Raw genomic sequence first — 27,861 nt, 5'->3', positions numbered from 1 at the left:
GAAATATAGATCAATGGAACAGGATAGAACGCCCAGAGATAAACCCACGCACATATGGTCACCTTATCTTTGATAAAGGAGGCAAGAATATACAGTGGAGAAAAGACAGCCTCTTCAATAAGTGGTGCTGGGAAAACTGGACAGCTACATGTAAAAGAATGAAATTAGAACACTCCCTAACACCATACACAAAAATAAACTCAAAATGGATTAAAGACCTAAATGTAAGGCCAGACACCATCAAACTCTTAGAGGAAAACATAGGCAGAACACTCTATGACATAAATCACAGCAAGATCGTTTTTGACCCACCTCCTAGCGAAATGGAAATAAAAACAAAAATAAACAAATGGGACCTAATGAAACTTAAAACTTTTGCACAGCAAAGGAAACCATAAACAAGACGAAAAGACAACCCTCAGAATGGGAGAAAATATTTGCAAATGAAGCAACTGACAAAGGATTAATCTCCAAAATTTACAAGCAGCTCATGCAGCTCAACATTAAAAAAACAAACAACCCAATCCAAAAATGGGCAGAAGACCTAAACAGACATTTCTCCAAAAAAGATATACAGATTACCAACAGATACATGAAAGAATGCTCAACATCATTAATCATTAGAGAAATGCAAATCAAAACTACAATGAGATATCATCTCACACTGGTCAGAATGGCCATCATCAAAAAATCTAGGGCTTCCCTGGTGGCGCAGTGGTTGAGAATCTGCGTGCCAATGCAGGGGACACGGGTTCGAGCCCTGGTCTGGGAAGATCCCACATGCCGCGGAGCAACTAGGCCCGTGAGCCACAACTACTGAGCCTGCGTGTCTGGAGCCTGTGCTCCGCAACAAGAGAGGCCGCGATAGTGAGAGGCCTGCGCATCGCTATGAAGAGTGGCCCCCGCTTGCCGCAACTAGAGAAAGCCCTCGCACAGAAACGAAGACCCAACACAGCCAAAACAAACAAATAATAAATAAATAATAAATAAATTTTTAAAAAAATCTACAAACAATAAATGCTAGAGAGGGTGTGGAGAAAAGGGAACCCTCTTGCACTGTTGGTGGGAATGTAAATTGATATAGCCAATATGGAGAACAGTATGGACGGTCCTTAAAAAACTAAAAATAAAACTACCATATGACCCAGCAATCCCACTACTGGGCATATACCCTGAGAAAACCATACTTCAAAAAGAGTCATGTACCAAAATGTTCATTGCAGCTTTATTTACAATAGCCAGGACATGGAAGCAACCAAAGTGTCCATTGACAGATGAATGGATAAAGAAGATGTGGCACATATATACAATGGAATATTACTCAGCCATAAAAAGGAACGAAACTGAGTTATTTGTAGCGAGGTGGATGGACCTAGAGACTATCATACAGAGTGAAGTAAGTCAGAAAGAGAAAAACAAATACCATATGCTAACACATATATATGGAACCTAAAAAAAAAAAAAAGTGGTCATGAAGAACCTAGGGGCCAGATGGGAATAAAGATGCAGACCTACTAGAGAATGGACTTGAGGATACGGGGAGGGGGAAGGGTAAGCTGGGACGAGGTGAGAGAGTGGCATGGACATATATACACTACCAAACGTAAAACAGATAGCTAGTGGGAAGCAGCCGCATAGCACAGGGAGATCAGCTTGGTGCTTTGTGACCACCTAGAGGGGTGGGATAGGGAGGGTGGGAGGGAGGGAGATGCAAGAGGGAAGAGATATGGGGACACATGTATATGTATAACTGATTCACTTTGTTAGAAAGCAGAAACTAACACACCATTGTAAAGCAATTATACTCCAATAAAGATGTTAAAAAAAAAAAAAAAGAAACCGGGGTGTCTGAAAATAGGGCAAAATTTGATTAACAGCACAAATGTGGAAATAAAAGTGCCATACTGGAAATATTGGATAAATATTAATACTCAATAGATAACTTGGTTGATTTGTCATTTGAATAGAAAAACTAAGATAGAGGAAAAATGAAACTATGTAGAATATTTGAAAGTCTCATCATCACAGATATTTCACTGATATACTGGAAATCCCTAGACAGGGCCTGACCTTAAATGTAGATGGATATGGGGGAAATAACTGCTGTGTTATCTCTCTCTCTTTTAAACAAGCTCCCTGTAACTTCTGGGGAGCACACAAAGTTAACAGGAGATAAATTCCACCTTTTGGGGAACTCTTAAGCACTTTTAAAGTTGTAGTTCATCTTAATAAAGTGTCAACATAGAAAGCCAACCAGTATTCACCTCAGCCCAGAAAGAATTCTTCCTATCCAAAGAGATTGAAGTTAGGTTGAATTAGAAAGGAATTTCCCTCTTAATCTTCAGAAATTTTAAATTCCTTCTTTTATTATTACTTCCTTCTCTTTCTCTCCTGGAAGGCTGATCTGTTCTTACTTTTTTCTTACTGATGCATCTCATCCTACTCCAAAGAAAGAGAGTTGAGGTTTAGAAAGATCACAGACTACGTTTCATTGTTCAATTACCGTAAAAGGGGCATAAGGATCCTGTAAGCACTGCTAACTTTTCTTAAACAACCTTAGTATCTTTCTTTGGTAACTTTTCATTCTAGTTCAGGTGGTGTCTGTGTATGTGTGTGTGTGTGTGTGTGTGTGTGTGTGTGTGTACATGTGTGTAGGCACATGTTAGAAATGATAATATATTTTTAAAACACAAAATAACTTTCTTCAAAAATGTACCTACTATTAAGTGACCCTGGGAGGCCGTATGCTTATTCCAGTTTTTTTTTTTAAGTCTTTATTGAACTTGTTACAATATTGCTTCTCTGTTATGTTTTGGTTTTTTGGCCGCAAGGCATGTGGGATCCTAGCTCCCCGACCAGAGATTGAACCCGCACCCCGTCCATTGGAAGGCGAAGTTTTAACCACTGGACCACCAGGGAAGTCCCTGCTTATTCCAGTTTTGAGGCATTTGTTCATGAAGATATTTCTAAAGGCTGGCTACATTGACAGGAATATAGTCATTCAACAATATAATCTCTGTTGGGTTCATCAATCTCAGTTAAATAAATATTGAATACATCAGTTAAATAAATCAATTTAAGCTAAATAAAATTACGGCACAAACATACAATGGAAAGTATTCCCAACTCAGCCGCTGTTAAAAAGAATTATTTAGCTCACCTCCAGGATACATTAAGTGAAAAAAGACAGATGCAACACTGTGTGTAGTGTGCTACCATTTACATGAGGGGAAAGAAGAATATATATGTATATGTTTATAAAAGCACAAACTTTTTCTGAAAGGACACATAGGAAACTTTGCCTGTGGTGGGTAAAGGGAGCATGGCCGGAGGAGGAGGAATGGAAGGACAGAAACCTATTTGTTCCTGTGTCTTTGAATTTATCATGCATATGTTTTACCCATTCAACAAAAAGGCAAAAGAATCACAAAGACGTCTCCCTCAGTCCCCTTTTTAGTAGTCATGTGGTAGAGTGCCCTACGGACACAAGGTTGAGCTTTGGGGTAAGCCAGGTTAAGATTTGAATCCACATGCTAACTGAGAGACTTCCTGTGGGTCCCTTAACTTCCCCGAAGTTCTCTTCTCTGTGACGTGGGGGAGATGATAACTACTTTAAGGGTTGCCTCGGGATTAACGAAAACAAGGAATGGAAAAACGCAGCAGGCACTCCGAAAACCCTAAGCCTGAATTCCTCCCTGCACGCAGGAAGGGACTTGCTTTGGTTATATGACGTCCTTAATCATTTTTAAAGAGTTAATTGATTGCAGCCTGTTCTTTTCCATCTCTGCCACATCCAAAGGTTGTAAACAAGACTTTAAGGAGAAACGCCTCACTATGCCACAGGGAGCAGATCTTGGTGCCTCAAAATCAAGATCCCAGTTGAGGCGTTACCATGAGGGAAAGGTGGATTTGAAGAAAAAAGAGGGAAAGGAACTTTTACTACTTGTCTTGGTACATGAAATTTCACCATTAAATTTCTCTTTTATATCCCAGTGGCTAGTAAATCCCTAGCAGCCTTGGCATAGATGATTCTTAAACCTCATCTGCTAACACTCTGCAGGGAATTAGCTTAAGCAATTAAAATCTTTCCCTTACCCAAACACCACCATCCATAAAACAGAGGACTGGTGAAAGGGAAGGTCGAGCAGCCTCTGGTCCAGTTCAAACTGCTAGTTGATACAATTTTAAAAGTAATTTTATCCTTAAGACTCTTTACTGGGGGCTTCCCTGGGGCGCAGTGGTTAAGAATCCGCCTGCCAATGCAGGGGACACGGGTTCAAGCCCTGGTCCGGGAAGATCTCACATGCCGCGGAGCAACTGAGCCCGTGCGCCACAACTACTGAGCCTGCGCTCTAGAGCCTGCGAGCCACAACTACTGAAGCCCGTGTGCCTAGAGCCTGTGCTCTGCAACAAGAGAAGCCACCGCAATGAGAAGCCCGCGCACCGCAACGAAGAGCAGTCCTTGCTCGCCGCAACTAGAGAAAGCGGCGCACAGCAATGAAGAACCAAAGCAGCCCAAAAAAAAAAAAAAAAATTAAAAAAAAGACTCTTTACTGCCATCTGCTGGACAACTGTAGGTATCAACTGTACAGATTCTTCCATTGACTACAAGACAATGGCACCCCCTGGAATTGTGAGACACAAAGCCCACACAACTGTGAGCAACAGCTCAAAACAAGCTTCATAGTTTTGCCAAGGCACTACTCATGCAGCACAGGCACCATTGGTAAGTGGCTGTCACCTTTAGGTGTGGGTTCGCATGAATTCTTCCCTGCAAAGACTTTTCTTGCCCATCCATGGTACTGGACTGAATGTTGCTCCCTTTTTCCAGAACCTCTAGACTGGGAATATCTGCAGGGCCCCTTCAGATCATTTTGAAGACCCCTTCAGGGGTTCATGACCTCCCCAGGTGAAAAAGTTTTTAAGGAGTGTGAATTCATCTTTCCATCATTGCTTGAAGCAGCACCATACATTGTGACAGTCATCGAGAGCCAATGGAATACAGCATCGTATGCAAGCTCTGTGGATGCAAAACAGATCTGACTAGGTGCCATCAAAAACAAGGAACTGGCCACTAGTAACTCTGCTGAGGTCTCGGGTGCTGGGGAGCAGGGCGAGGAGAGGAGGGGAAAGAAGTCCTGTGGGGCTCACACAGCCGGCCAGCTCCTCATCTCAAAGACAGAAATGAGGTTTGGCTTCATTTCAGCCCACTGATTGCTTTACTTCAAATTACCCTAACTACTTAGCATGGTAAATTAAGTTGAAACCCCCAAAAGTTTGCAGAGGATGTCATCTAATCTGATTAAAAGGAATATTCCCGTCACAAGCGAGGGAGGAAATGGAAATTACTCTGAGTGCACTGCTATTAAATAATTTGCATAGACTTGCATATGCTATGCATCAGAAAAGCATATGCTATTTAGATTTAATGAAATAATTTTCCCTCTCTAAAGACTGCTGCAGTCTCTGTCCTTCCCTATCTGTCTTTTTCTTTTCTCATCTACCTCTTTTTGAATGTTAAAATTATTTCATGGAAACAGTATATGGCTGTGCACAAATTACATGAAATATGCTAATAATCTCCCTGCTGGCAGGGCTGGGAGGTCCTAAAACTGCATTGCCAAACTTCCCATGTGCCCTCCCCCGTGTCCCCCTCACATAATTAAAGGCTCCCTTAATAGCCTTTAAAAGGTTCAACTTGATTCATTTGGGGCTTCCATTGATGGGGGAGGGTGGTTAAAACCAATCCTTTGGCTCTACTTTCCAAGTGATGTTTTCCTAACAGTAAGGAATTGCATCTAAATCAAAATGAAAATGAAAGGAAAAAATCACCAACAAGCTCATGTCATCCCTGTTGAGTCTATGATGCTGCCATTGTGGTTGTACATGTACAATAATCATCCTTGAAAGATTTTTGTGCCTGCTCTGCTTTTCAAGGTTCAAAACCCTTGATGAATGTTGGCTGCTGTTAAAGCATCACCCCCATTTTTATCAATGGAGACAAGGAAGCCCCGCTAGATGATCATGATGCCTTAGTGGCAGGGGGGTTGGATGGGGGATGAAATCTATCTATATTTATATTCTCTGTAGATATACACTAGTTTGGGGTAATATTTTAGCAGATCTCATGTTCAGTTGTAATGTAGCCAACAGAGGAATTCTAGTGAATTCCCCAACAAAATTACATTAGGATCAAATGTGATCGTTATAAACACTATCCAGATGTTGGGGATGGACTGGATATAACTCTTTAAGCCCCAAATTACAGTATAATAAATGCAAGCATGGGGATCTGCCAATACATCTGAACTTCATGTCGGAAACCAGGTCTGACCTTAATTTAACTCTATAAGGAACTAAGAGTTTCCCCACTTGTATAGTTAGGATGCATCCAAAGATCTCCAAGTGCTACACTGTCACGAGTTTTATCACTTACTTGAAGAATGACCATATTGAATTCTGGCATCAAGCCAATCCTAGTGCAAGCATTTTATTAACACATTTAGAAAGGAAACAGAATTGCAAATAGAAATAACTATTGAGGTTATGAAACAAACCTGTGAAATGAAATACAATACAATATTAAGATCACATTTGTCCTTGGTAAATCTCAGGGAGTTAAGGTGCTATAATAAGCACTAAAATATTTTACTATATAAACCAGGGATGCAAACTAGCACAGCTCACAGAGAAAGCAAGGAAAAACTTCATCCTCTGCCCCTGAAATTTTTTTTCTATACTCAGGGCTGATACAAATGGATAACTTTGTATTATAGCTCAAGATCAGTATTGAATGTATTCTAATTAGAATGCTGGTGGTCATGAAGGAAGATGAATATTTCAAATATTCTAGTGTCAATTTTTATTTAAAAAAGCAGGCACTCTGGAAAGCTAGACTCCATAGACAAATCAAGCTGTTAAATAGTAAACTACAACATGCCTACTAGCTGCATGATATTGTGTTGATGTTGCTAAAAGAAACAGAAAGTAAAAGGAAACGATTTAAGGAGTGCCAAGTATGCATCAAGTTCTTTAAGAAATATATGTTTTTTTATCTGGATATACCAAACCATAGAATGGTCTCTTCCCTGGAGAAACTTAATATACAGTGCCAAAGACATGAGATATGCAACCCCCCCAAATTCAGAAGTTAAATCCCAAACAAAATAATAGGTGTCACAAGTCAGCATAAGTACAGCTTTGAGGGGCTCTGGGTATCTCCTACCACCAACTTTCCAAACAACAACAAAACAAGCTATCTGTAGCAGTCAAAACGCATTGAAAAACACATGAAATCAGCTACCAAAAAGAAAAGCATGTGAAACCTACAGCATTATATTGTTAACTAAGAGTATTTTTTAAAATCATACATTTGTTTGCAAAAAGAAATTAAAGACCTAGCACCATCACATTTACATGGTCTGTGACCTCTTCCTCTGCTCCTTCCCGACCTCATTCCCCAATATTTTCATCACTCAGTTATGACTTTGAGGCAGACAAAGAGTACAAAGGAGTTTCAAGAAGAGAAGTTTGTTTGAGATTGAAGAACTTGGATGAGCCAGCACCGTGAGCTTCAAGATATTCTCAGCAGAACAACCTAAATGTCCATCAATAGATGAATGGATAAACAAAATGTGGTATATCCATACAATAGAATATTATTCAGCCATTAAAATGAATGAAATCCTGACGCATGCCACAACCTTGAAAAGATTATGCTAAGTGAAAGAAGCCAGACACAGAAGGATGCACACTGTATAATTCCACTTGTATGAGGTATACTTAGAATAGGCAAATTCATAGAGACAGAAAGTCAAACAGTGGTTACTGGAGGCTGAGTGGAGGGTGGAATGGGGAGTTATTGTTTAACTGGGACAGAGTTTCTGTTTCAGATAATGGAAAATTTCTGGAAATGGATAATGGTGATGGTTGCACCACATTGTGGATGTACTTAACACCACTGAATTGTACACTTAAAAATGGATTAAATGGTAAATTTTATACTATGTATATTTTACCATAAAAAAAGATGTTCTTAGGGGAAAAGCCAGTGGAAGCCAAGGTGCCTGGCAGTGATAGGCCTGGAGTACACAAGGGAAAGATGAGTGAGTGTGGGTAGAGCAGGCTGCGGAAAGCTGATTTCCTCCCAAGGTCAGTCAGGTAACTGTGTAGAAAACGACAGGGTGTAGGGATTACTGTGAGAACTTAGAAGTGCCTGACCCACCTAAAGGCAATATTCAGTTAAAAAACAAAGCAGCTCTTTGCCGCATCTGCTGCAAGAATGAAGACCATTCTCAACAATCAGACTGTCGACATTCCAAAAAATGTCCACGTTACTCCGAAGGGACACACAGTTATTGTGAAGGGCCCCAGAGGCACCCTGCAATGGGACTTCAATCACATCAGTGTAGAACTCAGTCTCCTTGGAAAGAAAAAGAAGAGGCTCCTGGTTGACAAATGGTAGGTAAATAGAAAGGAACTGGCAACTGTTTACACTATCTGTAGTCATGTATAGAACATGATCAAGGGTGTTACAATGGGCTTCCGTTACACATGAGGTCTGTGTATGTTCACTTCCCCATCAATGTTGTTATTCAGGAGAATGGTTCTCTTGTTGAAATCTGAAATTTTGGGGGTGAAAAATACATCCGCAGGGTTCAGATGAACCCAGGCGTTGCTTGTTCAGTATCTCAAGCCCAGAAAGATGAGTTGATTCTTGAAGGAAATGATACTGAACTTGTGTCAAATTCAGCTGCTTGCTGCATCGCACAGGGAGATCAGCTCAGTGTTTTGTGACCACCTAGAGGGGTGGGGTAGGGAGGGTGGGAGGGAGGGAGACGCAAGAGGGAGGGGATATGGGGATATATGTATACATATAGCTGATTCGCTTTGTTATACGGCAGAAACTAAAACAACATTGTAAAGCAATTATACTCCAATAAAGATGTTTAAAAAAAAAAATTCAGCTGCTTTGATTTAGCAAGCCACAACAGTTAAAAACAAGGACATCAGAAAATTTTTGGATGGTATCTATGTTTCTGAAAAAGGAACAGTTCAGCAGGCTGATGAACAAGATCCGAGTGGTCTGGCTACAGAAACAGAAAGATACCAGATGATTCTTCAGACTCATTTGTGATATATTAAAGATTCAATAAAAGCTCTTTTGATTTGGGACTTTCTCTTAAAAAAAAAAACAATCACTGCACAAAGCATCTTCAGGGCAAGGGTACCGATTTTTCACTCCTATTATCAGCCATCAATGTGATGTTAGAACTAAAACAAACACTTCTTATGGGTCTTCTACTTCTAAGCATATCTTACCAGAAACTGGAGATAGAACTTGGGGAGTGAAGGAGAGAAAAGAAGATGTGTAACAACCACACAACCACCACCATTTATACTAAGCTTACTGTGTCCTAGGTAGGCAGGAAGTGTTTTACATATATTTTCTTATTTAATCCTCACAACCACCTGTGAAGTAGGAACTACAATTAACCCCATGTTACACATGCAGAAACAGAGGCATAGAGAGGTTAGGTCTCTGGCAGGTAGACAAGTGGAAGAGCCAGCTGGCCGTCTGATTCCAGTTTAGGGTCCCTGCCCTCAAGGCATAAGAAAAAGGGTAGACCAGTAATCCTCAAACTGGAAACCTTTTTCAAACATACAGGGCTAAGAAAGACATAATATTTAAAGCTGTCGGAGTAAACTAAGTTGACGAAGGTAAGCATATAACGAAAGGAGAGGAAGTCAGAAACTCATCTTATGTGCATATTTGAGTGGAAAAGGAAGAGAATACAATGGAGACTGAGGATTTGTTAGAGATGGAGGAAAATACCAAGAGTGTGAGTGGCACCAAGCCAAAGGAAAAGAGGGTTTCAAGAATTTCAGTAATATCAAGGGCTACACAGAAAGACACACCAAGAGTAGGCTTGTACCACTAGGTGAGAGTGCAGTAATAAACCACCCCAAGCCTTAGGCTTTAGAAAACAAAGTCTTGCTCAAGATACATGCCCATCACTGGGTGGCTGGGAATTCCTCTCCACACTGATGTTCTTTCTTCAGGACCTGGGCAGCAACCACCTGCAGCATTGCCCTTTGCACAGGAGAGAGAATGGGAGAGTAGCTGACTAAGGCCTAGCTCGTAAAAGATTTTGCATGCAAATGCATGTGTCACTTCCACTCATATCTCATTGGCGGAAGTCAGTCATGTGGCCACATTCCAATGCAAGGGGTGGGGAAGTAAAATTCTACCACGAGCCTAAAAGGATCAGAAATATTTGGTGGATACCACACTACCACAAGAGCAGTCCCAATAACAATACACCCCCTAATGTTTACAGTGTTCCACAGATTAAAAATATTTCTTACCTCTATTATCTCACGGGAGCCCCCAAAATCAAGGTCTGTTTTTTTATTTCCATTTTAAAGCCTGAGGAAACAGGCTTAAAGAAATTAAGTTACTTGCCCAAGGTCACATACTACTAAGTGGCAGGGCTGGGATTTGAACCCTAGTTTCCTGACACTTAGTCTAGTCTAGGGCTGTTTCCTTGATGCCTCCAGGCAGACAGATGGGGGCAGATGCCAGATTGCGGCGGTTGAGAAATTAGCTGGAAGTGAAGAAATGGAAGAGCGTACACACTAAGAAGCTCAGATCTGATCTTGCAGCCATGGGAAGTTTCCTAGCTGGAGAGTGACATATTGAAAGGAATGTTTTAAAAGCTTAATTTACAGCCCTTCCAGTGTACCCCAGACAGGCAGTCACATGCTCCGGGAAGGATTATTAATTGTTTCAGCCTTTCAGGAAAATGAGTTGGCAATATGGATCAGGAGTCTTTTTAAGAAAAGTTCATTCTCTTCTAAAACTCTTCTACAAGAATATATCAGATAAGGATTAGTAAGGCTATTAATGTTACAGGGAAGTATTTTAATCACACACACAAAAATATTTCATAAAAAATTTAAATGTCCAAACATAGGCAAACAAGAAAATGTAGTTTACCCACGAGACAGAATATGAGGGAATGTTTCAAAAGATTTTCAGTGGCATGGGGAAAATCCTCATGATGTAAAGTTAAGAAAACAGAATATAAAACTGTACAGTGTTGAGACAGTTATGAAAATATAGACACATATACATATTCTCTGGGTGGCTGGATTATGAATGATTGTATTTCATTTAGACTTTCCCGGGTTTTCTAATTTTCTACAACATACACATATTACTTTTATGAGAAAAAATAATAAAATATAAAAAGAAATCGATAACTACACAGGGTGAATTAGAAGACAGTACAAACAAACAAACAAAAATCTAGCCTTTTATGGGGGCACGGGGCAAGAGAAGTTTGTTACTGTGTTGTTTCATTTTAACTAGAAGATGTTATACTGCCTGTGAGGTAAAGAGGCACAGCCACCAATGGGAAAGGTTTGGTTATTAACCACAGCAGGAATAGAGCTGCAGAAAAGACTAATCACACACCATTGTTTCATTTAGCAGCCCCTCTTTTTATAGAGAGGAAAAGAATAAATCTTGACATTAGTCAGAATGTTACATTTGTGTGGCCACTTGTCACTGCCTTATGGTTTAGAAAAAGATTGGTCTGAGAGTAAAGAGACGTGGGCTCTGAACTGGGTCATGAACTCCTAATATCTCGGCAAAGTTGGGGCCTCAACAGTTTCCTCATCTGTTGAAAAGTGCAGGGTTAAAATAGGTCATCTCTAAAACATTTTTCAGCCTTAAGTCTTATGACTATTTTAGTTCATATTAATTTCATGTTAATGAAACCAATCTGTAAGGGTACTTGTGTGAAACATCTTCAGATAGACCACCCACCAAATAAAACTACATTGAAATGCTTTTATATGTGTCAGTATTCTAGGTGCCATATTAAATTAAGAGTCCTTTCTCCAGCATTTAACATTTCCAAAAATGGTTCATAGACTTAAAGGAAAAGTTGGCTGTGAGATTTTTGAAGCGCTTTACAATGGAATTATCTTTTTTTCCCCCCCAAAGACTAAAAAGAGCCCAGTCGGAGGTGGAAGGTGGGGAAGACATCTAAACACACAGACACACACGCCACAAACGACCACCGTTACCCACTTAGCTTTGATAGGACGGTAAGCTTGTCTTTTTTCTTTGGATACCACTGCCTTTAAGTGAGAAATTTGGGGGAAATTTGCAAATATAAAATGCAACTCAATTTCACTAAGTAGGGAGACATAAAATAGATCCAACTCACCTGAATTTCCAGATAAAGAACAAAAAGCCTTCATTAATAAATACAGAAAATATTTTAAAGCAGGATTCAGCAAACTTTTTCTTAAAAGGCCAGATAGTAAATATTTTGGGATTTTCAGGCCAGAGGAGGGTCTCATTCGTAAATATTCAACTCTGCCTCTGTTGCACAAAAGCAGTCATAGAAAACACATGAATGAGTGGGCCTGGCTATGTTCCAGTAAAACTTTATTTGCAAAAACAGATGACCAGCCAATTGGCCTGCCCCTGTTGTAAAGTATATCTTCTATTTATGCATCCGGTTAAGGTTAGAAGATGAGGGTGAAAAGGAAGAGAAAGAAAAACATAGTAAGTGGAAAAACTGAGATGAGAGGGGAGAGAGAGAATGCAAGAAGGGCAGTGATTTGAGCCTAAGGAGGAAATTGAAGTAATATCCACACAGAAAAAGAGGCCAGTGCAGAAAATTTTTTTTTTTAAAGAGGAAAATGCAGGACTTCCCAGGTGGCACAGTGGTTAAGGATCTGCCTGCCAATGCATGGGTCTCAGGTTCGATCCCTGGTCTGGGAAGATCCCACATGCCTCGGAGCAATTAAGCCCGTGCGCCACAGCTACTGAGCCTGCAAACCACAACTACTGAGCCCGTGCGCCACAACTACTGAAGCCCGCGTGTGTGCTCCGCAACAAGAGAAGCCACCGCAATGAGAAGCCCACGCACCGCAACGGAGAGTAGCCCCCGCTCGCCGCAACTAGAGAAAGCCCATGAGCAGCAACAAAGACCCAACACAGCCAAAAATAAATTAAAAAAAATTTTTTTAAATAATAAAGAAAATAAAAATAGGCAAAACAAAGGTATGGTATTTAGGGATTCATGCATAGGTGGTAAAACTATTAAGAACAAAAAGAGGGACTTCCTTGGTGGCACAGTGGTTAAGAATCCACCTGCCAATGCAGGGGACACAGGTTCTAAGCCCTGGTCCAGGAAGATCCCACATGCCATGGAGCAACTAAGCCCGTGTGCCACAACTACTAAGCCTGCACTCTAGAGCCCGTGCTCCACAACTAGAGAAGCCACCACAGTGAGAAGCCCGTGCACCGCAACGAAGAGTAGCTCCCGCTCACCGCAACTAGAGAAAGCCTGCGTGCAGCAATGAAGACCCAATGCAGCCAAAAAAAATAAATAAAATAAGTAAAAAGTAAAAAGTAAAAAAAAAAAAAAGAGGAAAATGCAGAGGAAGAGAGAAAGACAAACTGATGAGGAAAAACAGCACAGAAGTGGGAAATCTATTTGAGCTATTGTCACTGGACCACAAAGAAAAATGCCAGGGGTCATTTATAAACAAAAGCACTTACAACTAAACTTGGTGGGATTTTTTTTTTCCCTAAGAAATAAAGAATGTTTGACTCACAGCTTTAAGTTTTTATTTAAAAAAAATTAGTTTTCTTTCAGTTATATGCAAGAAAAACAGACTGAAGGAAAGCAAAGGGAGGTGCAAAAGAGTACCAAATGGGGACAGGACAGGGTGGTGACAGCCAGGAAAAAAAAAAAAAAAAAAGGAAAGGGTAAACTTTCCCTGTCCTCTCAGTCTCTGCTCTCTGGAATTTAAAGTGCCAAGTTTGATCTGCAACCCTCTGGTCCTGCTGGAGTTTTCCTGGAAAAAATATTTAGTAGGCACATGCCCAAGCAGCGACGTGGCAGCTGTACCCTTCCCCCAGCCCTCTAACCCACCCCAAGCCTAAGTGGTCACAGCCTACCAACCACTTGCCTTTCCAGAAATTGCTCAATGTCAAATTCCTCTCTGGCACTGTGAGCTCAGTGTGTACACTGGTCTTTAATGACAAGGGTGGAAAATCAACCCTGGGTCAATTTTCTCATCCACTGGTCACAACTTAGCATTTCCTTTCAATTAAGAATTACACCAAAAGAACCTCCAGACCTAGGGGTCCTCTGGCACTTTAGTTCTAATGATTAAAGTATACTCTTCATGTCTGACCTTCTAAACCTCAAAACCTGAGATGTGAGTGTGAGAAAAGAGAATAAAGGACTCATAACCATTGGGCAGAATTACATTTAAATCATCTCAAGTGGGGGTCTCCCACTCTCTGCCCCCTTCCATTTCTTTCTCTAGCGCTCTCCCTCTTCCAGAGAGACAATTCAACAGCCTCTTCTCAACCCATACCTGGCTTTAAATAACACTCACATTCAGGAAGTTCTTCTTTACATTTAACTCAAATCCCTTCTGCTACAGTTAAAACCCATTTCGTCAGTGGAGATTCGGAACAGCTGATTCCCATTCTCTTTATGGCAACTCTTCTTAAAGATTCACCGGCTTATAAAGGACAACCATACCAATTTCACCCATGGCATACAGCTTCTTTAAGCATTTTCCACGAATATTTTACTATACAGTTATCAATAACCCATTGCCTAGTCTGTGGAGAGATTACCCACTGAGCAAATTTCTACAGCTGGAGAAAGACAATAGCCCCTATCCAATTACTCAAGGGGCTGCCTGCATTAGTAAATACCTATGCTTTTGTGAAGACAGTATTAGTTTTAAGTTTGGGACAGAACAAAGACTAAACCTAGAGCAGAATGCTTATGTCTGAGTAGGAAAGCACGCAGGAATGACCAATCTTTGGCCAACTGCCTACCACTCTGCTCAGAATATCACCCCTTAGTGTGTGCAAGATGAAGCTTTTTAGAAGTTTGAAAAATAGCACCCAATGTGGGTCTCCACTGAAATTTGTAATCCTATCTCCCCGTGCTCCCATCACATATCTCAAACTGTTTCTTCTCTAAAGCATTAAAAAAATAAAAACAAACAAACAAAAAACCTGGAGCAATACAAAAGATCTTCAGCTGACTTTTAGGAGCAAACAACATATGTTCTTGAACATCTGTGATTTTCCCAAGCTATTTTTTTCCCCCATTATTGTCAAGAGAAAAGAAGTTTAGTGGAATGTTTCTCCACAGAGGCACAAGTCTATAATACTCCCCGTTGATTACATATAAAAGACACAAAATATTAGTTTATTAGAAGCAGCTTGAACCACTGCTGTACAAAGCAGTTCTCTGATGGAACAGATTTATGAAGTAACAGCTGAAAGGTATGTAGATCACAAGATACATGACAAATGTACTTTATTACACGGATCAGAAATACCATATGTACTAGCAGTTACTGTACAGTGATACACAACACCCAACTAAGACTATTTAAAGGTTTTGCTGATATTGAAAACTATAAAGACAATGTGAGAATGAGAAAGTGTTTCGTAAGACAGCATAATGCCAAGACACGTCATCGCTTTAGGAAATTAAACACACTCTGCATATTATAAACTTAATGTATTATAAAACTATGCCGTTTTTAAATTAAAATGCAAAGGACTTCACCCCATTCATTGTTTAAAGCAGATGTTCATAACGTTTTTCCATACTTTAAAGTGGAACTTAGTGGAATGAATACCAGACTTAACAACATTAACAAATTTAAGATTTCAGATTTTGTTACTTCCACCAAAAAGATACTTAAGTCTGCAATCATGGGGTACCAAAAAACTACCTAAGGGCAAAATAAGCACAATACATTTCAAAGTGACAACTTCCTGCAAGGCACTTCTTAGCTGGAAAGGACTTCACCAGCTTTCTACTGAAATTCCAAGTACAATATTTGAGTCCATTCTGCCACATTCCAAACAAGTGACTGTCCAGTCTTAGCTTGACAGGATAGTCCTCCCAAGCTGCTTGTTCCACCTCCCAACAAACATCTTAGTTAGAAGGTTCTTCCTTAGATTCAATCAAAACCTGTCTCTGAAGCTTCCCATCAGAGACATTCATTCTACACTCTGGGACAGCCTTGCCCACTACTTAATAATTGCATAGCTTTAGGCAACTTTACTTACCTCTTCAAAGCTGTTTCCTCCTCTGCAAATAGAGATAATAAGAGTACTGACCCCACAGTATTGTTTTAGGGATTAAATGAAATAATACAGGTAAAGCATTTAACACAGTAAGCATTCTCTAAATGTTGGTTATTACTAGTATTCTAGCAAATGAGTCCTATTTGACATCGCATCCTATTCTTCTCCTACTCTAAAATAGGTACGAAAGACTCTTGGCATTCAACTGTGTAAAGTTTAAGGGTTTTTGTAAGCAGGCACAAACCTCGCCCTGGCCCTCCTGCTGCCTGATGGGGCCCTGGGAACAACACAGTGGCCTTAACCTGGCATGAGTATTTAACAGTTCCCTATTCCTCCTCAACATTTCCTTGTTAAACTGGCATGTGCCTGCTGCAATGGTGTTTTTACATTCTGGCAAATACAGGGGAAAAGCTTTGTATTTTTTGACTATAGCATGAATGTGAATCGCTCTGCCAGGTGGCATCAGAAGTTAGTTGCTTAGCTAGTAAGCTTAGTCAACAGCCCACCATCTGCATCTCAATTGTAGTATTTATAAATTTGGGAATTCCCTGAGGTCTCTTTAGATTTCCCCTATTTATTCTATTTTGTGGCTAGCACTTCACTACTCCTACACACCACTACCCTCACCATCAACACCAGTCCATTTCAGATATTTAAATCAAGTCATTTATAGCCAGTTACTTTTTTTCTCCAACTCCTAAAAATCATATCCCAGATATATTGATCCAAATTTTGAAAAGATTCAGATTTCCTCATAAGCAAATATATTCTGCTGCATATTTACTCTACGCAGCATGTGAACTAGTAGGGGGAAAATGTATCTAAAATGTGACATTAGAAAAAAACATGTAGTCAAAACCACTTGATTCTACTTTAGAGTGTCAATGGCAGTTCACATTCCTTCTCTGATTAGTAGCTTGGGTACCACTGAATGTAGGCTATACCTTTAGGATGGGATCAGCCCATTCTAAGGGCATGCTACCAAAGGAACTCCAGTCTGGTTTAGGCCTAGAGATTTGAGAAGGGGTCAATAAATCATTTCTCTACTGAAACCAGCTCTTCATCTGATCCTGAGCCCCCCAAACAGACTGAACCAAAAACAAGTATTCTACCCTAAAACTACTTTTTCTTAGCAAGAGTTTGCACACCCTTGAGAGGCAGAATGACACTGCAAGAGCACAGGCTCTGGAGCTTGACTGTCTGACTTTGAATCCCAGCTATATGGCCTGTGTGCCTCAGTTTCCCCTGGTGAATAGAGAGATAATATCAATACCAAACTCAAAGGATTGCTGGGAGGATTAAATGAGCTAATACTTCTGTTGAAGAGTTTAGGATTAAATAATTTAGAACAAAGCCTGATATGCAAAGCAACCAATAAATGAAAGCAGTTTTGATTATCCTTAGATGATTTTAATTTTAAATTTAATTTCTTAAAAACCAAAAATAAAATGTCACATTCAATCCCCAATGTGATTCAGCCCACTCAATATAATTCCAAAAAATGATTTGGTGCTTAGCTTGAGCTCCATCTGGTGGTTTTACAGAATTCTCTGGAAAACATCAGTCAAAGAGATGACAAATTTTATGAAGCTAATCATTTAAGAGATTAAAGGACTATGCTATACTTCTCAATTTATAACCTCCAGGAAAAAAGCAACAAAGAAGTGATCGTACATTGCACTCATTCTGGAATGCTAGTCTAAATTTCCCACTAAAATTTGGAGGTAGGAAGAATCCTGCTGGCCACACAGTTCAGGAACTCAGTGACCGTAGAGGTCCCCATCACAAGCTATGCAAGACAATTTCTCTTTCATAGCCAACTTGCCAGAGGACATAGGACACTTGAGAACATGTTTCTCAAATACGTTTTTTGATAGTGATATTTTGATTTTGTTAACTTTTAAGTTAAATCCTGACTGCACAAACTTCATGACTAGACAACCATAAATGACCAGCCTAACATCACTGAAAGGCCCTGGATGAAAGCTCAAAGCTACTACCTACCGTTGGAGTGAAACTGGAGGTTATCAGCCTCAGAAAACATGATATCCCTGGTACTGGCTTCTGACCTCAAAAATCCAGAAAAAACATACATAACGATGCTGCCAACTTTTAAACAAGCACTAAGTGTGTAACATCACTGATGTAGACAATTCCTATGATGGGGAAAAAAAAGGAAACAGCTGGTATATTTAGGCTGATATTATCATGGCTTAATTAGATAATGTTAGCAAATTTTTATTTCATGAATAAACATTTATGTATTTGCCTTTTCCTCACAAACTCTGTTGTTCAAAATTATACCAAAAGGCAAAAAAAGGCCATGAACTTTTTTGAACTTTCCAACTCACATCTTCTGTTAGCTTCCTTAAGTATGTAAAAAATAATCCACTAACTTTTTGGTGAACTAACCACTGAATAGATTGACAAAAGTCTATTATATAAAATAATCCTGAGATTTTACTAGCATTAAATTTCAGCTTCAAATCTCCTAAAAGATTTGGGTCCTGTCCTATTTATCTCTATACTGTGTCCCAGCGTAGCTGTGTGCCCAGTACAAAATTTGTGACCTGATGCCTAAGTGACCTTATTCCACTAGGTCTCACTTTTAACTTGGTTTTCTCTGAAGCTAACAGCCTCTTCTGAGTACATACCCATGAGGGCAGACACCTCGTCTTGTTCCCTGGGTCTCTAGCACCTGGAAAAGTCTGCTAGATCTCTATATGACTATATAGGCATACTTTGTTTTATTGCGCTTTGTACATATTGCATTTTTTTTTTTTTACAAATTGAAGGTTTGTGGCAACATTCTGTCAAATAAATCTATCAGCGCCATTTTTCCAACAGCATTATTTTTTAATTAAGGTATGTATATCGTTTTTTTACATGCAATGCTATTGTAAAATAGACTACAGTATAGTGTAAACGTAATTTTTATATGCACTAGGAAACCAAAAACTCATGTGGTCCACTTTATTGCAGTGGTCTGGAACTGAATGTCCAGTATGTCCAAGATATGCCTGTACTAAGCTAATATTGTTTTTGAATCTTCAAGTATGTAGCATTTCCCAAACTTAATGACCATGTAATATATTTTTTTCACCACACATCCAGAAAAGCTAATTCTGAGAATCATACTCTGAGAATATAAAAACTGAAGCATATTAAACTAGTTCCCAGGATCTTCTAATCTCCTAAAAAGATGAAGCATAATAATTTGCACATGTCAATATTCCACCCAAAAATTTAAAATTTTTAAAAAATTTAACTGAAGAATCTGGTCTTCTCTACTACTAGGAAACCTTAAGGATATATGAAAGAACAGATCTTCAAGACCTAGACAGAGTATCTTTTATTCTGAATTACACAAAATCAAAACTCCAAACAAGTACTGCTTATACGATCCACTGACATATTTTCACATGATACATAATTTACTTTAAATCTGAGTTAGCTCAAATTTGTCAGTATAATATTATGTTTCATCTTTCCTAAGACTGAATGATTACAACCGCATTAATACTCGAGAGGATTCTGATGTCTGATAATCCCTGCATATTGGATAGCATTCAATTAAAATATCAGTGTAGCTTTCATTTATCAAAGAAAATATTTTATTCAAGTTACCAAGACAAATTTGAGGAGTTACCTTGGGCTTGAATTGAAGAAAAAGGCCAAGTTAAAAAATGGAAACAAAGTTTCCATTTGGTGGAAGCTGAAATCAATGTATACATTCTAATCAAAAACCTGTCCCATGTGGCATTTTTCAAGTTTTTAAGGGTCTACCAGGCCAAACCCTTCGCTGCCTTGATAGCTTTTGCTTTGCTTTTTCCTTTCTTTTTCTCTCGCTTTGCTTTCAGCCTTTTTCTTTGCCTCTGGTTCATCCATACGGGGTACTGCCCATGCTGGTCTAGAAGAGTCTTTTTGTTTCTCTTAATATCAGTCTCCATTTTCATGTCATCTGAATTAAAAAATGGAAAAACTATTAATACTCACGAATGCAACCCCATGAAAAAGCACATTAATGCAATGAGGACACAACTTAAAAGTGGCATGAAACTACAAAAGCAAAAAAAATAAAAAATAAATTCCTTTATTTGTGCAATGATCTTTGACTAACACTCAAAAAACTCCTTACAGCACATTCAGTAGAATCATACACATGATGCAATGTGTTCCCACAACCATGAAAGACATAAAAAGTATCTGTGAGGAACTAGAGACATCATCTATTTAGTCACTAAGAAACTTTCTAAAGAATGTTGTTATGCAACCCAATCAAAAAATGGGCAGAAGACCTAAAAAGACATTTCTCCAAAGAAGAAATACAGATGGCCAATAGGCATATGCAAAGATGCTCAACACTGCTAATTATTAAGAAATGCAAATCGAAACTACAATGAGGTACCTCACACCAGTCAGAATGGCCATCATTAAAAAGTCTACAAATAACAAATGCTGGAGAGGGTATAGAGAAAAGGGAACCCTCCTACACTGTTGGTGGGAATGTAAGTTGGTGTGGCCACTGTGGAAAACAGTATGGAGGTTCCTCAGAAAACTAAAAACAGAATTACCATTTGATCCAGCAATCCCACTCCTGGACATATATCCAGACAAAACTATAACTCAAAAAGATACATGCACCACTATGTTTGTAGTGGCACTATTCACAATAGCCAAGACATGGAAACAACGTAAATGTCCATCGACAGATGAATGGATAAAGAAAATGTGGTACATATATAGAATAGAATACTACTCAGCCATAAAAAAGAAAAAAAAGAACGAAATAATGCCATATGTGGCAACACGGATGCAACTATAGATTATCATATTAACTGAAGTATGTGAGAAAGAGAAAGACAAATACCATATGATATCACTTATATGTGGAATCTAAAATATGACACAAATGAACCTATCTATGAAACAGAAACAGAATCAGGGACATAGACTGGTGGTTGCCAAGGAGGAGGGGATTGGGAGAGGGTAGGAGTCAGAGTTTGGGATTAGCAGATGCAAACTATGATATACAGAATGGATAAACAACAAGGTCCTACTGTATAGCACAGGAAACTATATTCAATATCCTGTGATAAACAATACTGGAAAAGAATATGAAAAAGAATGTATATATATGTATAACTGAGTCACTCTGCTGCACAGCAGTAATTAATACAACATTGTAATTCAACTATACTTCAATAAAAAATAAATTAAAAAAAAAAGAGAACATTGTTATGATTGTCCTTTGCAACAGTGAAAGTTAAATAGGAAACATTTAGGAGATATGGGTTTGAATTACCGCATTAGGGGTAAGTTTATGGTTCTGAAAACATGCGAGTTATGAGAACACTCCTCGGATTAGGTGCTTTCTTGAGCTAAATAAAATTGTTGCGTCAATAAAAAGTGCACCCACGCTTCTAATGGACAGGCCTTAGAAGAAAATAACCTATTAGGAATGACTGGCCACTTCCAACGAAGAGTACTTGGAAGAGGAACAGCAGTAAGCAGCAAGCTTCATGACAGAACAGACCGGGATATCCTGGGGCTGCCACACTTTCTTATCCAGGTCACACTCAGGTATCCAGCTCTTCTAACGGAAGACTTAGCAGGAAGCTCAGCACAGCCATGCTGTGGTCCATCTATCACCAACCTTATCTATTGTGAAGGACATGTCCACAATGTCCCTCTCTGGGAACTTACCAGGGTATACAGGTTTTCTGTGGACTCTGCTACCTGACATATTATATTAGTTCATTTATCTGGTTTACTTTGTGTCTCCTCCAATGTGATGTAAATCCCACTAGGATGGAGGTCATTTCTGTTATTCATCATTGTTGCCTCAGTACCTAGAATAGTGCCTGATATATATTAGCCCTTCAATAACTGGTCACTGAATGATTATTTTAGGTGCTGTTCTAGGTTCTGGGGATACAGTGGTCTAAATAAGCTCCTTGCTCTCATGGAGTTCTCAATGTTCTGTTGAGGGGAGAATGACAAAGCAAACTTCAGCTTGTGGTTACAGCCTTTTTAAAGAGAAGTACTGGAATGAGATTAAGTAGGACCAGGCAGGCTGTGGTAAGCACATGGAAATATAATGAGGTGATTTAAGCATGGGAATGACATAATTGATTTATATCCTAAAAAGATCATACTGGGTGATATGTCAAAAATGAATCAGAAATGAGCAAAAGCTGAAGAGAGAGGTAAAATGGCTACTACTGTGGTTCAGGCAAGAGATAACTGTCATTAAAGTGAAAGCATGAAAGTAGGAGAAAAATGGATAGATTCCTAATGTATTTTGGAGATAGTCAAAAAGATGTGCTAATGGTTTACAGGTGGGGGATAAAGGAAAGAGGGATTGAGAATAATGACTATTATACACATTATATACAGCCTCCAACTTTAGACTATATTAAAACACAGACGTACCTAGAATCTGTCAAAATCAAATACAGGGAAACTAATCTTTAGGATAATAATATAAGGGCAGAGGACTCTCAGAATGGAACCTAGATCTTGCAAAGGGTAAAATGAAGAAAGACCTCCTTCTACCCTGCCTAGTTCTTGACTCCTGTGTACCCTCCCAACGAGAGTGTGTCTAGGTTTGTCTACTCCTGTAGTACTGTCTATTTCTGGACACTTAGGCTATTGTATAAGCACAAAAGGCCCTCTCTGAATAATCCAAAACATACCTATTCACATGAGGTGGCTTCAAAATAGCTTAGCATAGAATCTCTAGTAGCACCTCCAAAGAATTATGTGGGCATGGCAGGACGTTTGTAGGGAAGCAAGTGTGAGAAAGAATGGAAGACAGTGAAAAAGGGAAAAAGAGCCACAAAAGGAAGTTGATATAATTTTTTTTTAAATGAAACACATAAACTCACCTGTTTCATCTTTCACCACACATTGCGTTTTCTCTTGACAATGTTTGGGTTCCACCACAGTTGCTATCTCTTGAACGTCTTTCATTAAAACATCACCATCTACTTTAAGAATACTTTTAAGTCTGCTGAGCTCCTTTGGGGCATTCTTTTTTCTCTTTTCAGCACGCATCTTCCTTTTCCACTTACTCCGTAAACTTTTAGCCATATTTTACCTGGAAAGCTAAAAAATTACATTTTCAAAAGCAACTATTTACTATCAAAAAAACAAATCCTTGGAAAACCAGGTCAAAAGGCATCTCTGCAGAACATGAACAACTGGAAAGTAAACTCTTCACTCTGTTCATGATTTATGATGGCATAATGTGCAAATTATGTGAGGATCAACGTGGCATATACAGCCACTAAATAACAATTAAGAACACCAAACCAAACTCCCCATGGCCACTGGCACACTGTGAGTCAAGCCAATGCTGAAAGCTCCTGTAGTTTCCATACAAGATGCAGAAATTTAGTTTCCCCCCAAATGCAAAGAGTGCCATCACCTTACATTTATGCAACAACTTAAAAATCACAAAATATTTTATAAATCTTTTAACTGAATCCTGATTTCCCCCAAACCTACAGGCGACCCCACCCACCCCAATTTTCCTCATTATCCACCCCCTCAAATCAATCTAGCTATTTTAAACTTGTCTATTTCTACTCTTGCTTTCCCTCAACCCCTCAGTCCCAGCCCATCCCTCAGAAGGTGGCCAACGTGAGCTTTTAAAAACTTAAAGGGCAGACACTGTCTTTCTTGGAATTAATGATTTTCCAACTCATATATTCAAGATCTACAAGGGTGTTGGTGACCGGGCCCCTGCCTCCTTTAACTCTTATCTCATGCTCCACCCCATCCTCAAGCACCAACTACATCTGAAGAAAGTCCAATCAATGACAACCGAGGGACAGTGTGGGGATGTGATGAGGGCTGGGAAGGGATTATAGGGATTATAAACAGTTTAGAGGGAAGCTCGTGGGAATGACTTATAACATCATCCTGACTGTGCTGACAGATTTATGTTTGTGTGTGAGTATACATGGATATATCTTACACACTTTAAATATGTACAGTTTGTTGTGTTAATTACACATCAATAGGCAGTTAATCACTAAGACATTATTTTGAAAAAAAAAAAGAAAAATAAAAATGTCCAAATGACGTTGACTTCAGTATCTTTACATTTGCCGTCCCTTTGCCTGGGAACTTATCCTTCACTTCAGTACCTCAGAGACAGCTTTTCTGACTCCTGTAAGCTCACCTCCTTTTATTCTCTACCATCTCATCCTTTTCTTTCCTGTTTAATACGTGTTACAATCTAAAATTCTTAAGTTTATTTTCTGTCATTCCCGGTGGCCTGTGGGCTCCACGAAGGCGAGGGATAAATAGGTCTTGTTCGCTACTGGATCCCCCAGTGCGTAGCACTGTGCACACAGTAAAGTTTAAGCAAACATTTGTTAAACGGACGACTGGCGGAGTAACATTTCTGGACGGCAGCAATCACAAACTCACTCTGTCCCGTGTGTACAACAACGCAAGCCCTGCGAGGCGCTGGGAGAGAAGGGTTGCGGTACACAGCCCTGAGCGGGGCTGAACCACTAAGGACGACTCCACTTCCCACAGAGCACCGGGAAGCCCGACCAGGACCACCAAGACAACGGGAGACCCTCGTCCTAAAGGAGGCCTGCGTCTCTGGCCCGGGCTCAACCTTGCCAGAGAGGGACGAGGCTTGAGAGTCTTTCCACGGGCTCCGGAATCGAGTCCCAAGTCCCACGCCCCACTGGAGCCGGTTGGTAAGAAGGACTCACCTGAGGACACCCAGAAACTCGGACACCGCACGCTGCTCACGCCGACCGGAAGTCCCCGTACTTCCGCCTTCCCGGCAACCCGCTCTACTGCCCCGCCCCCCGGGCGGCGCGCTGCTCGCCGGGAGCCAAAATGCCCCGGATGGCCTCGAGAGGCGGGGCCCTCTGGAGTCCCGGGCTGACGCGCTTCTTGCCTTGGGTGCGAGTGCGGACCTGGGAGCTGGGCTCCTCCCAGATAGGTTCTGAAGTCGGATTAGGGAAATGCGGGGAAGCCGGGTCGAGGGTCGGACACCAGCTAGGCCTGCGTCCCAAGCATGAGCGGGGTAGCCCCGAGACTAACCCAAGGAGGGAGAACCGCCAGATGACCCTGCCGTCATGTAGGGAGCTCAGAGCCGACCTCTAGATTCACGTCAGACCTCCCCATTCGCATATATTCACCACGTCACGTGTTCCTCTAGAAGCCGAATTAAGATCTTTATTTGCAGCCCTTAAATTTCCCCATCCCCGGTGGTGGTCTCACGGTTGTACACATATATCAAAACTTGTCAAATTGTATCCTTTAAGTATGTGCAATTCATTGTATGTCCGTTATACCTCAAAGCTGTTACCAAGAACAAAAACCCCTTTCTCATCCCGAAGACAAGTTCAAAGGGTAAAATGATCAAACTAATTCAGTTCAATCAGTGTTTACCCGGCTAATCACTAATGTATACCAGACACAATACTTAGCCTAGGACACTCGGCTTCGGTGACGGTCACGCTGATCACAACCACCACCAGTTCTTTTTGTTATTATTTTACATATGCTCCTAATATCACTGGCTTTGGAGCCGTACAGGTCTGTGGTATTTATGGTTCTAACACTTCCTTGTGAGTGATATGAGTACTATCTCAGAGCCTGGATTTCCTTATCTATAGAACGAAGCTAATACAACCTAATAATCCTAGGTAGGGGATATAAGAGCTCAACAAATGGCCGCTCATATCATTTTCACATAATAAATTCAAACATACACGGGACTATTTGTAAGCAATATTTTCTAGAGATTTACAACATGCACCAAAAACCAGTAAATGAATTGTCTTTAATCATGGCCTAGTAAACTCCTGTCTGGTTACTAGTAAAAGAGTTCATTCTGAGACAATTTATGGGTCCCTTTTTTCTTTAAATTTGTGTCCTTGAAGAAACCATGCATCATGTGGAAATTACTAAACTCAGACTAGAGCAAGTTGTTTTTGTTTTTTGTTTTTTTAAACAGAGGCTGGAAAAAGCTCATAACATGCGGTATATTTTAAAAAAAAAATGCTTGAAAAACCTGCTTCCTTTAGAGATTAAGAAGTTCCTATACAGCAAGTGAATTTCTATTTTAAAGTTAATTATATGTTAGCTCTGGCCACCTCTCCCAAAAATACATGTTCACATTGCATTTTAAATCAGAGAAAGCTCACTTTCAGATAGTCCAAATTGACTGCATCTTGCTTAACATACCAGGCCAAGACTTTTGAATAGATACTTGGCACCAAAAAAGAGAAAAAAGTTTATTATGAAAATGTCATAGTGTTAAATATATGCCATAATTCTGCATTACTGATGCTTTAAAAGGCTGAATCCTAGATTGCATTACTGAGAAAAAAACCTTTTTGAACATGTTCCTCACCAGTTTATATAAAAGCAGTTCTAACAATAGTTAAATGGCCTTGATATATTTAAATATCCTTAATTCATTCCCTCATTCATACACTTGAGTATGCATTCTGTGATAGGCACTGTGCTGGGTATACAAAGATGATGGGAACTAAACTACTGTCTTCAGGAAACTTTAACCCCTGATGGTGGGATAAAGCTTAAGGGTCAAACTGGACATTGCTTCAGCTCCATCACAGAGCTAGGAGAAGCCTGTGGGACAGGAGGCACAGGGGGTCGCACTGAATACCTGACAGGAAGCAGAATGGTTTCCCATCTCAAAGCCACGCTACACTACTGGCACCAGCTAATGGGGCCTCTACAGTCAGGCCTCGCCCATGGAATTCCTGATCTGAATAATCACTCAGTAAGGACTAGGAAGACGAATGGCATTCAGATGGTGACTCCAAGCTGCCCAGGCACTAGGTGACAGGCACTTCAAAACAAAGCTTTAAAGATGAACAAGCAACAAGAACTTAACTTCCCAGCTGCTCCAAAAAGGCCCACAACTGGCTGCTGACACCACTAATCCCCAGAAGTGGATCAAGTGGATAAAAGCCAGGTGCGAGGTCTGCAGAAAAGAAATGAAGGCAGGCAGACAGGACCCACTGCACTTCTTTCCCCAAATTATATTCAATAAAAACAGATCTCAGATACTGCTCTTCCCTATTTTCCTCCTACCTCCCTGGCTGCACTTGGTACGTTTTACAGTTACCTGTCACTCTGTCCAAGCCCTGCTAATTCCCCTTTTTTATTATTTGTGGAGTCTAGGTATTTTCACCTTTACTTGCTGTAGAAAATTGAGGTTGCATATGCCCTTTTATTCAGCAATTCTGCTCCTAGGTATATTCCCTACCTAGGCAAACTCTCATATCTATGCACACTGGGACACACACAGGGATGTACATATGGCAGTACTGATTGTGACAGTAAAAAAGGAGGAACCATATAAAATTCATTAACAGAAGAATGTATGAATAACTATGGTCAATTTACAAAACATAATAAATACACCAGTGGTTGTCAAACTTCTTGGTCCTGTGATCTCTTTACACTCTTAGAAATTACAACATTTGTCATATCAGAAAGACAAATCTTTAAAAGTTTACCTGTCATTAAAAAAAATTAATTACATGTCTACACGATTTTTATTAAAGAAACTACATTTCCCAAACCAAACAATAATTTACTGGATGAAAAATGGTATTGTTTTACATTTTTTAAATGTCAAATCTGCATTTGCTTATTGTCTCTGGTCACAATTCAGTACATTCTCCCTTTGG

The 27,861-nt window shown here is 39.9% G+C and overlaps 1 protein-coding gene and 1 pseudogene across 3 annotated transcripts; one reads left to right on the top strand and one right to left on the bottom strand.

The window, feature by feature from the left end:
• The first annotated feature begins 23 nt into the window (after positions 1 to 23).
• Positions 24 to 19,365, top strand: LOC309642022 (large ribosomal subunit protein uL6-like; annotated as a pseudogene). Its single transcript has 2 exons — positions 24 to 8,787; positions 8,981 to 19,365. The product of its transcript is annotated as a large ribosomal subunit protein uL6-like (transcript).
• Positions 19,366 to 19,495: 130 nt separating this feature from the next.
• Positions 19,496 to 25,046, bottom strand: LLPH (LLP homolog, long-term synaptic facilitation factor). Of its 2 annotated transcripts, none has more exons than XM_082422929.1 (3): positions 24,898 to 25,046; positions 23,050 to 23,269; positions 19,496 to 20,120 (listed from the first exon to the last, which is right to left on the bottom strand). In XM_082422929.1, the coding sequence occupies exons 2-3, from the start codon at positions 23,252 to 23,254 to the stop codon at positions 19,942 to 19,944; spliced, it is 384 nt and encodes a 127-aa protein (XP_082279055.1). In that variant the 5' UTR covers positions 23,255 to 23,269; positions 24,898 to 25,046; the 3' UTR covers positions 19,496 to 19,941. The 2 variants fall into 2 exon arrangements, with proteins under 2 accessions (XP_082279055.1, XP_082279056.1); XM_082422930.1 differs by having other exon boundaries at positions 23,050 to 23,261; positions 24,898 to 24,992.
• Between the last annotated feature and the right edge of the window lie 2,815 nt (positions 25,047 to 27,861).

The sequence above is a fragment of the Balaenoptera physalus genome, assembly GCF_965194825.1.
Source record: "Balaenoptera physalus genome assembly, chromosome: 13".
NCBI lineage: Eukaryota > Metazoa > Chordata > Mammalia > Artiodactyla > Balaenopteridae > Balaenoptera > Balaenoptera physalus.
The sequence above is the reverse complement of the archived record's forward strand: the minus strand, read 5'-3'. Positions and strand labels throughout refer to the sequence as shown.

Excerpts from the sequence above, each read along its gene's own strand:
- LLPH (XM_082422929.1), bottom strand. The coding sequence starts at position 23,254 with ATGGCTAAAAGTTTACGGAGTAAGTGGAAAAGGAAGATGCGTGCTGAA. Across the intron at positions 20,121-23,049 it reads TGTGGTGAAAGATGAAACAG|ATGACATGAAAATGGAGACT; the intron begins GTGAGTTTATGT and ends TTTTTAATTCAG.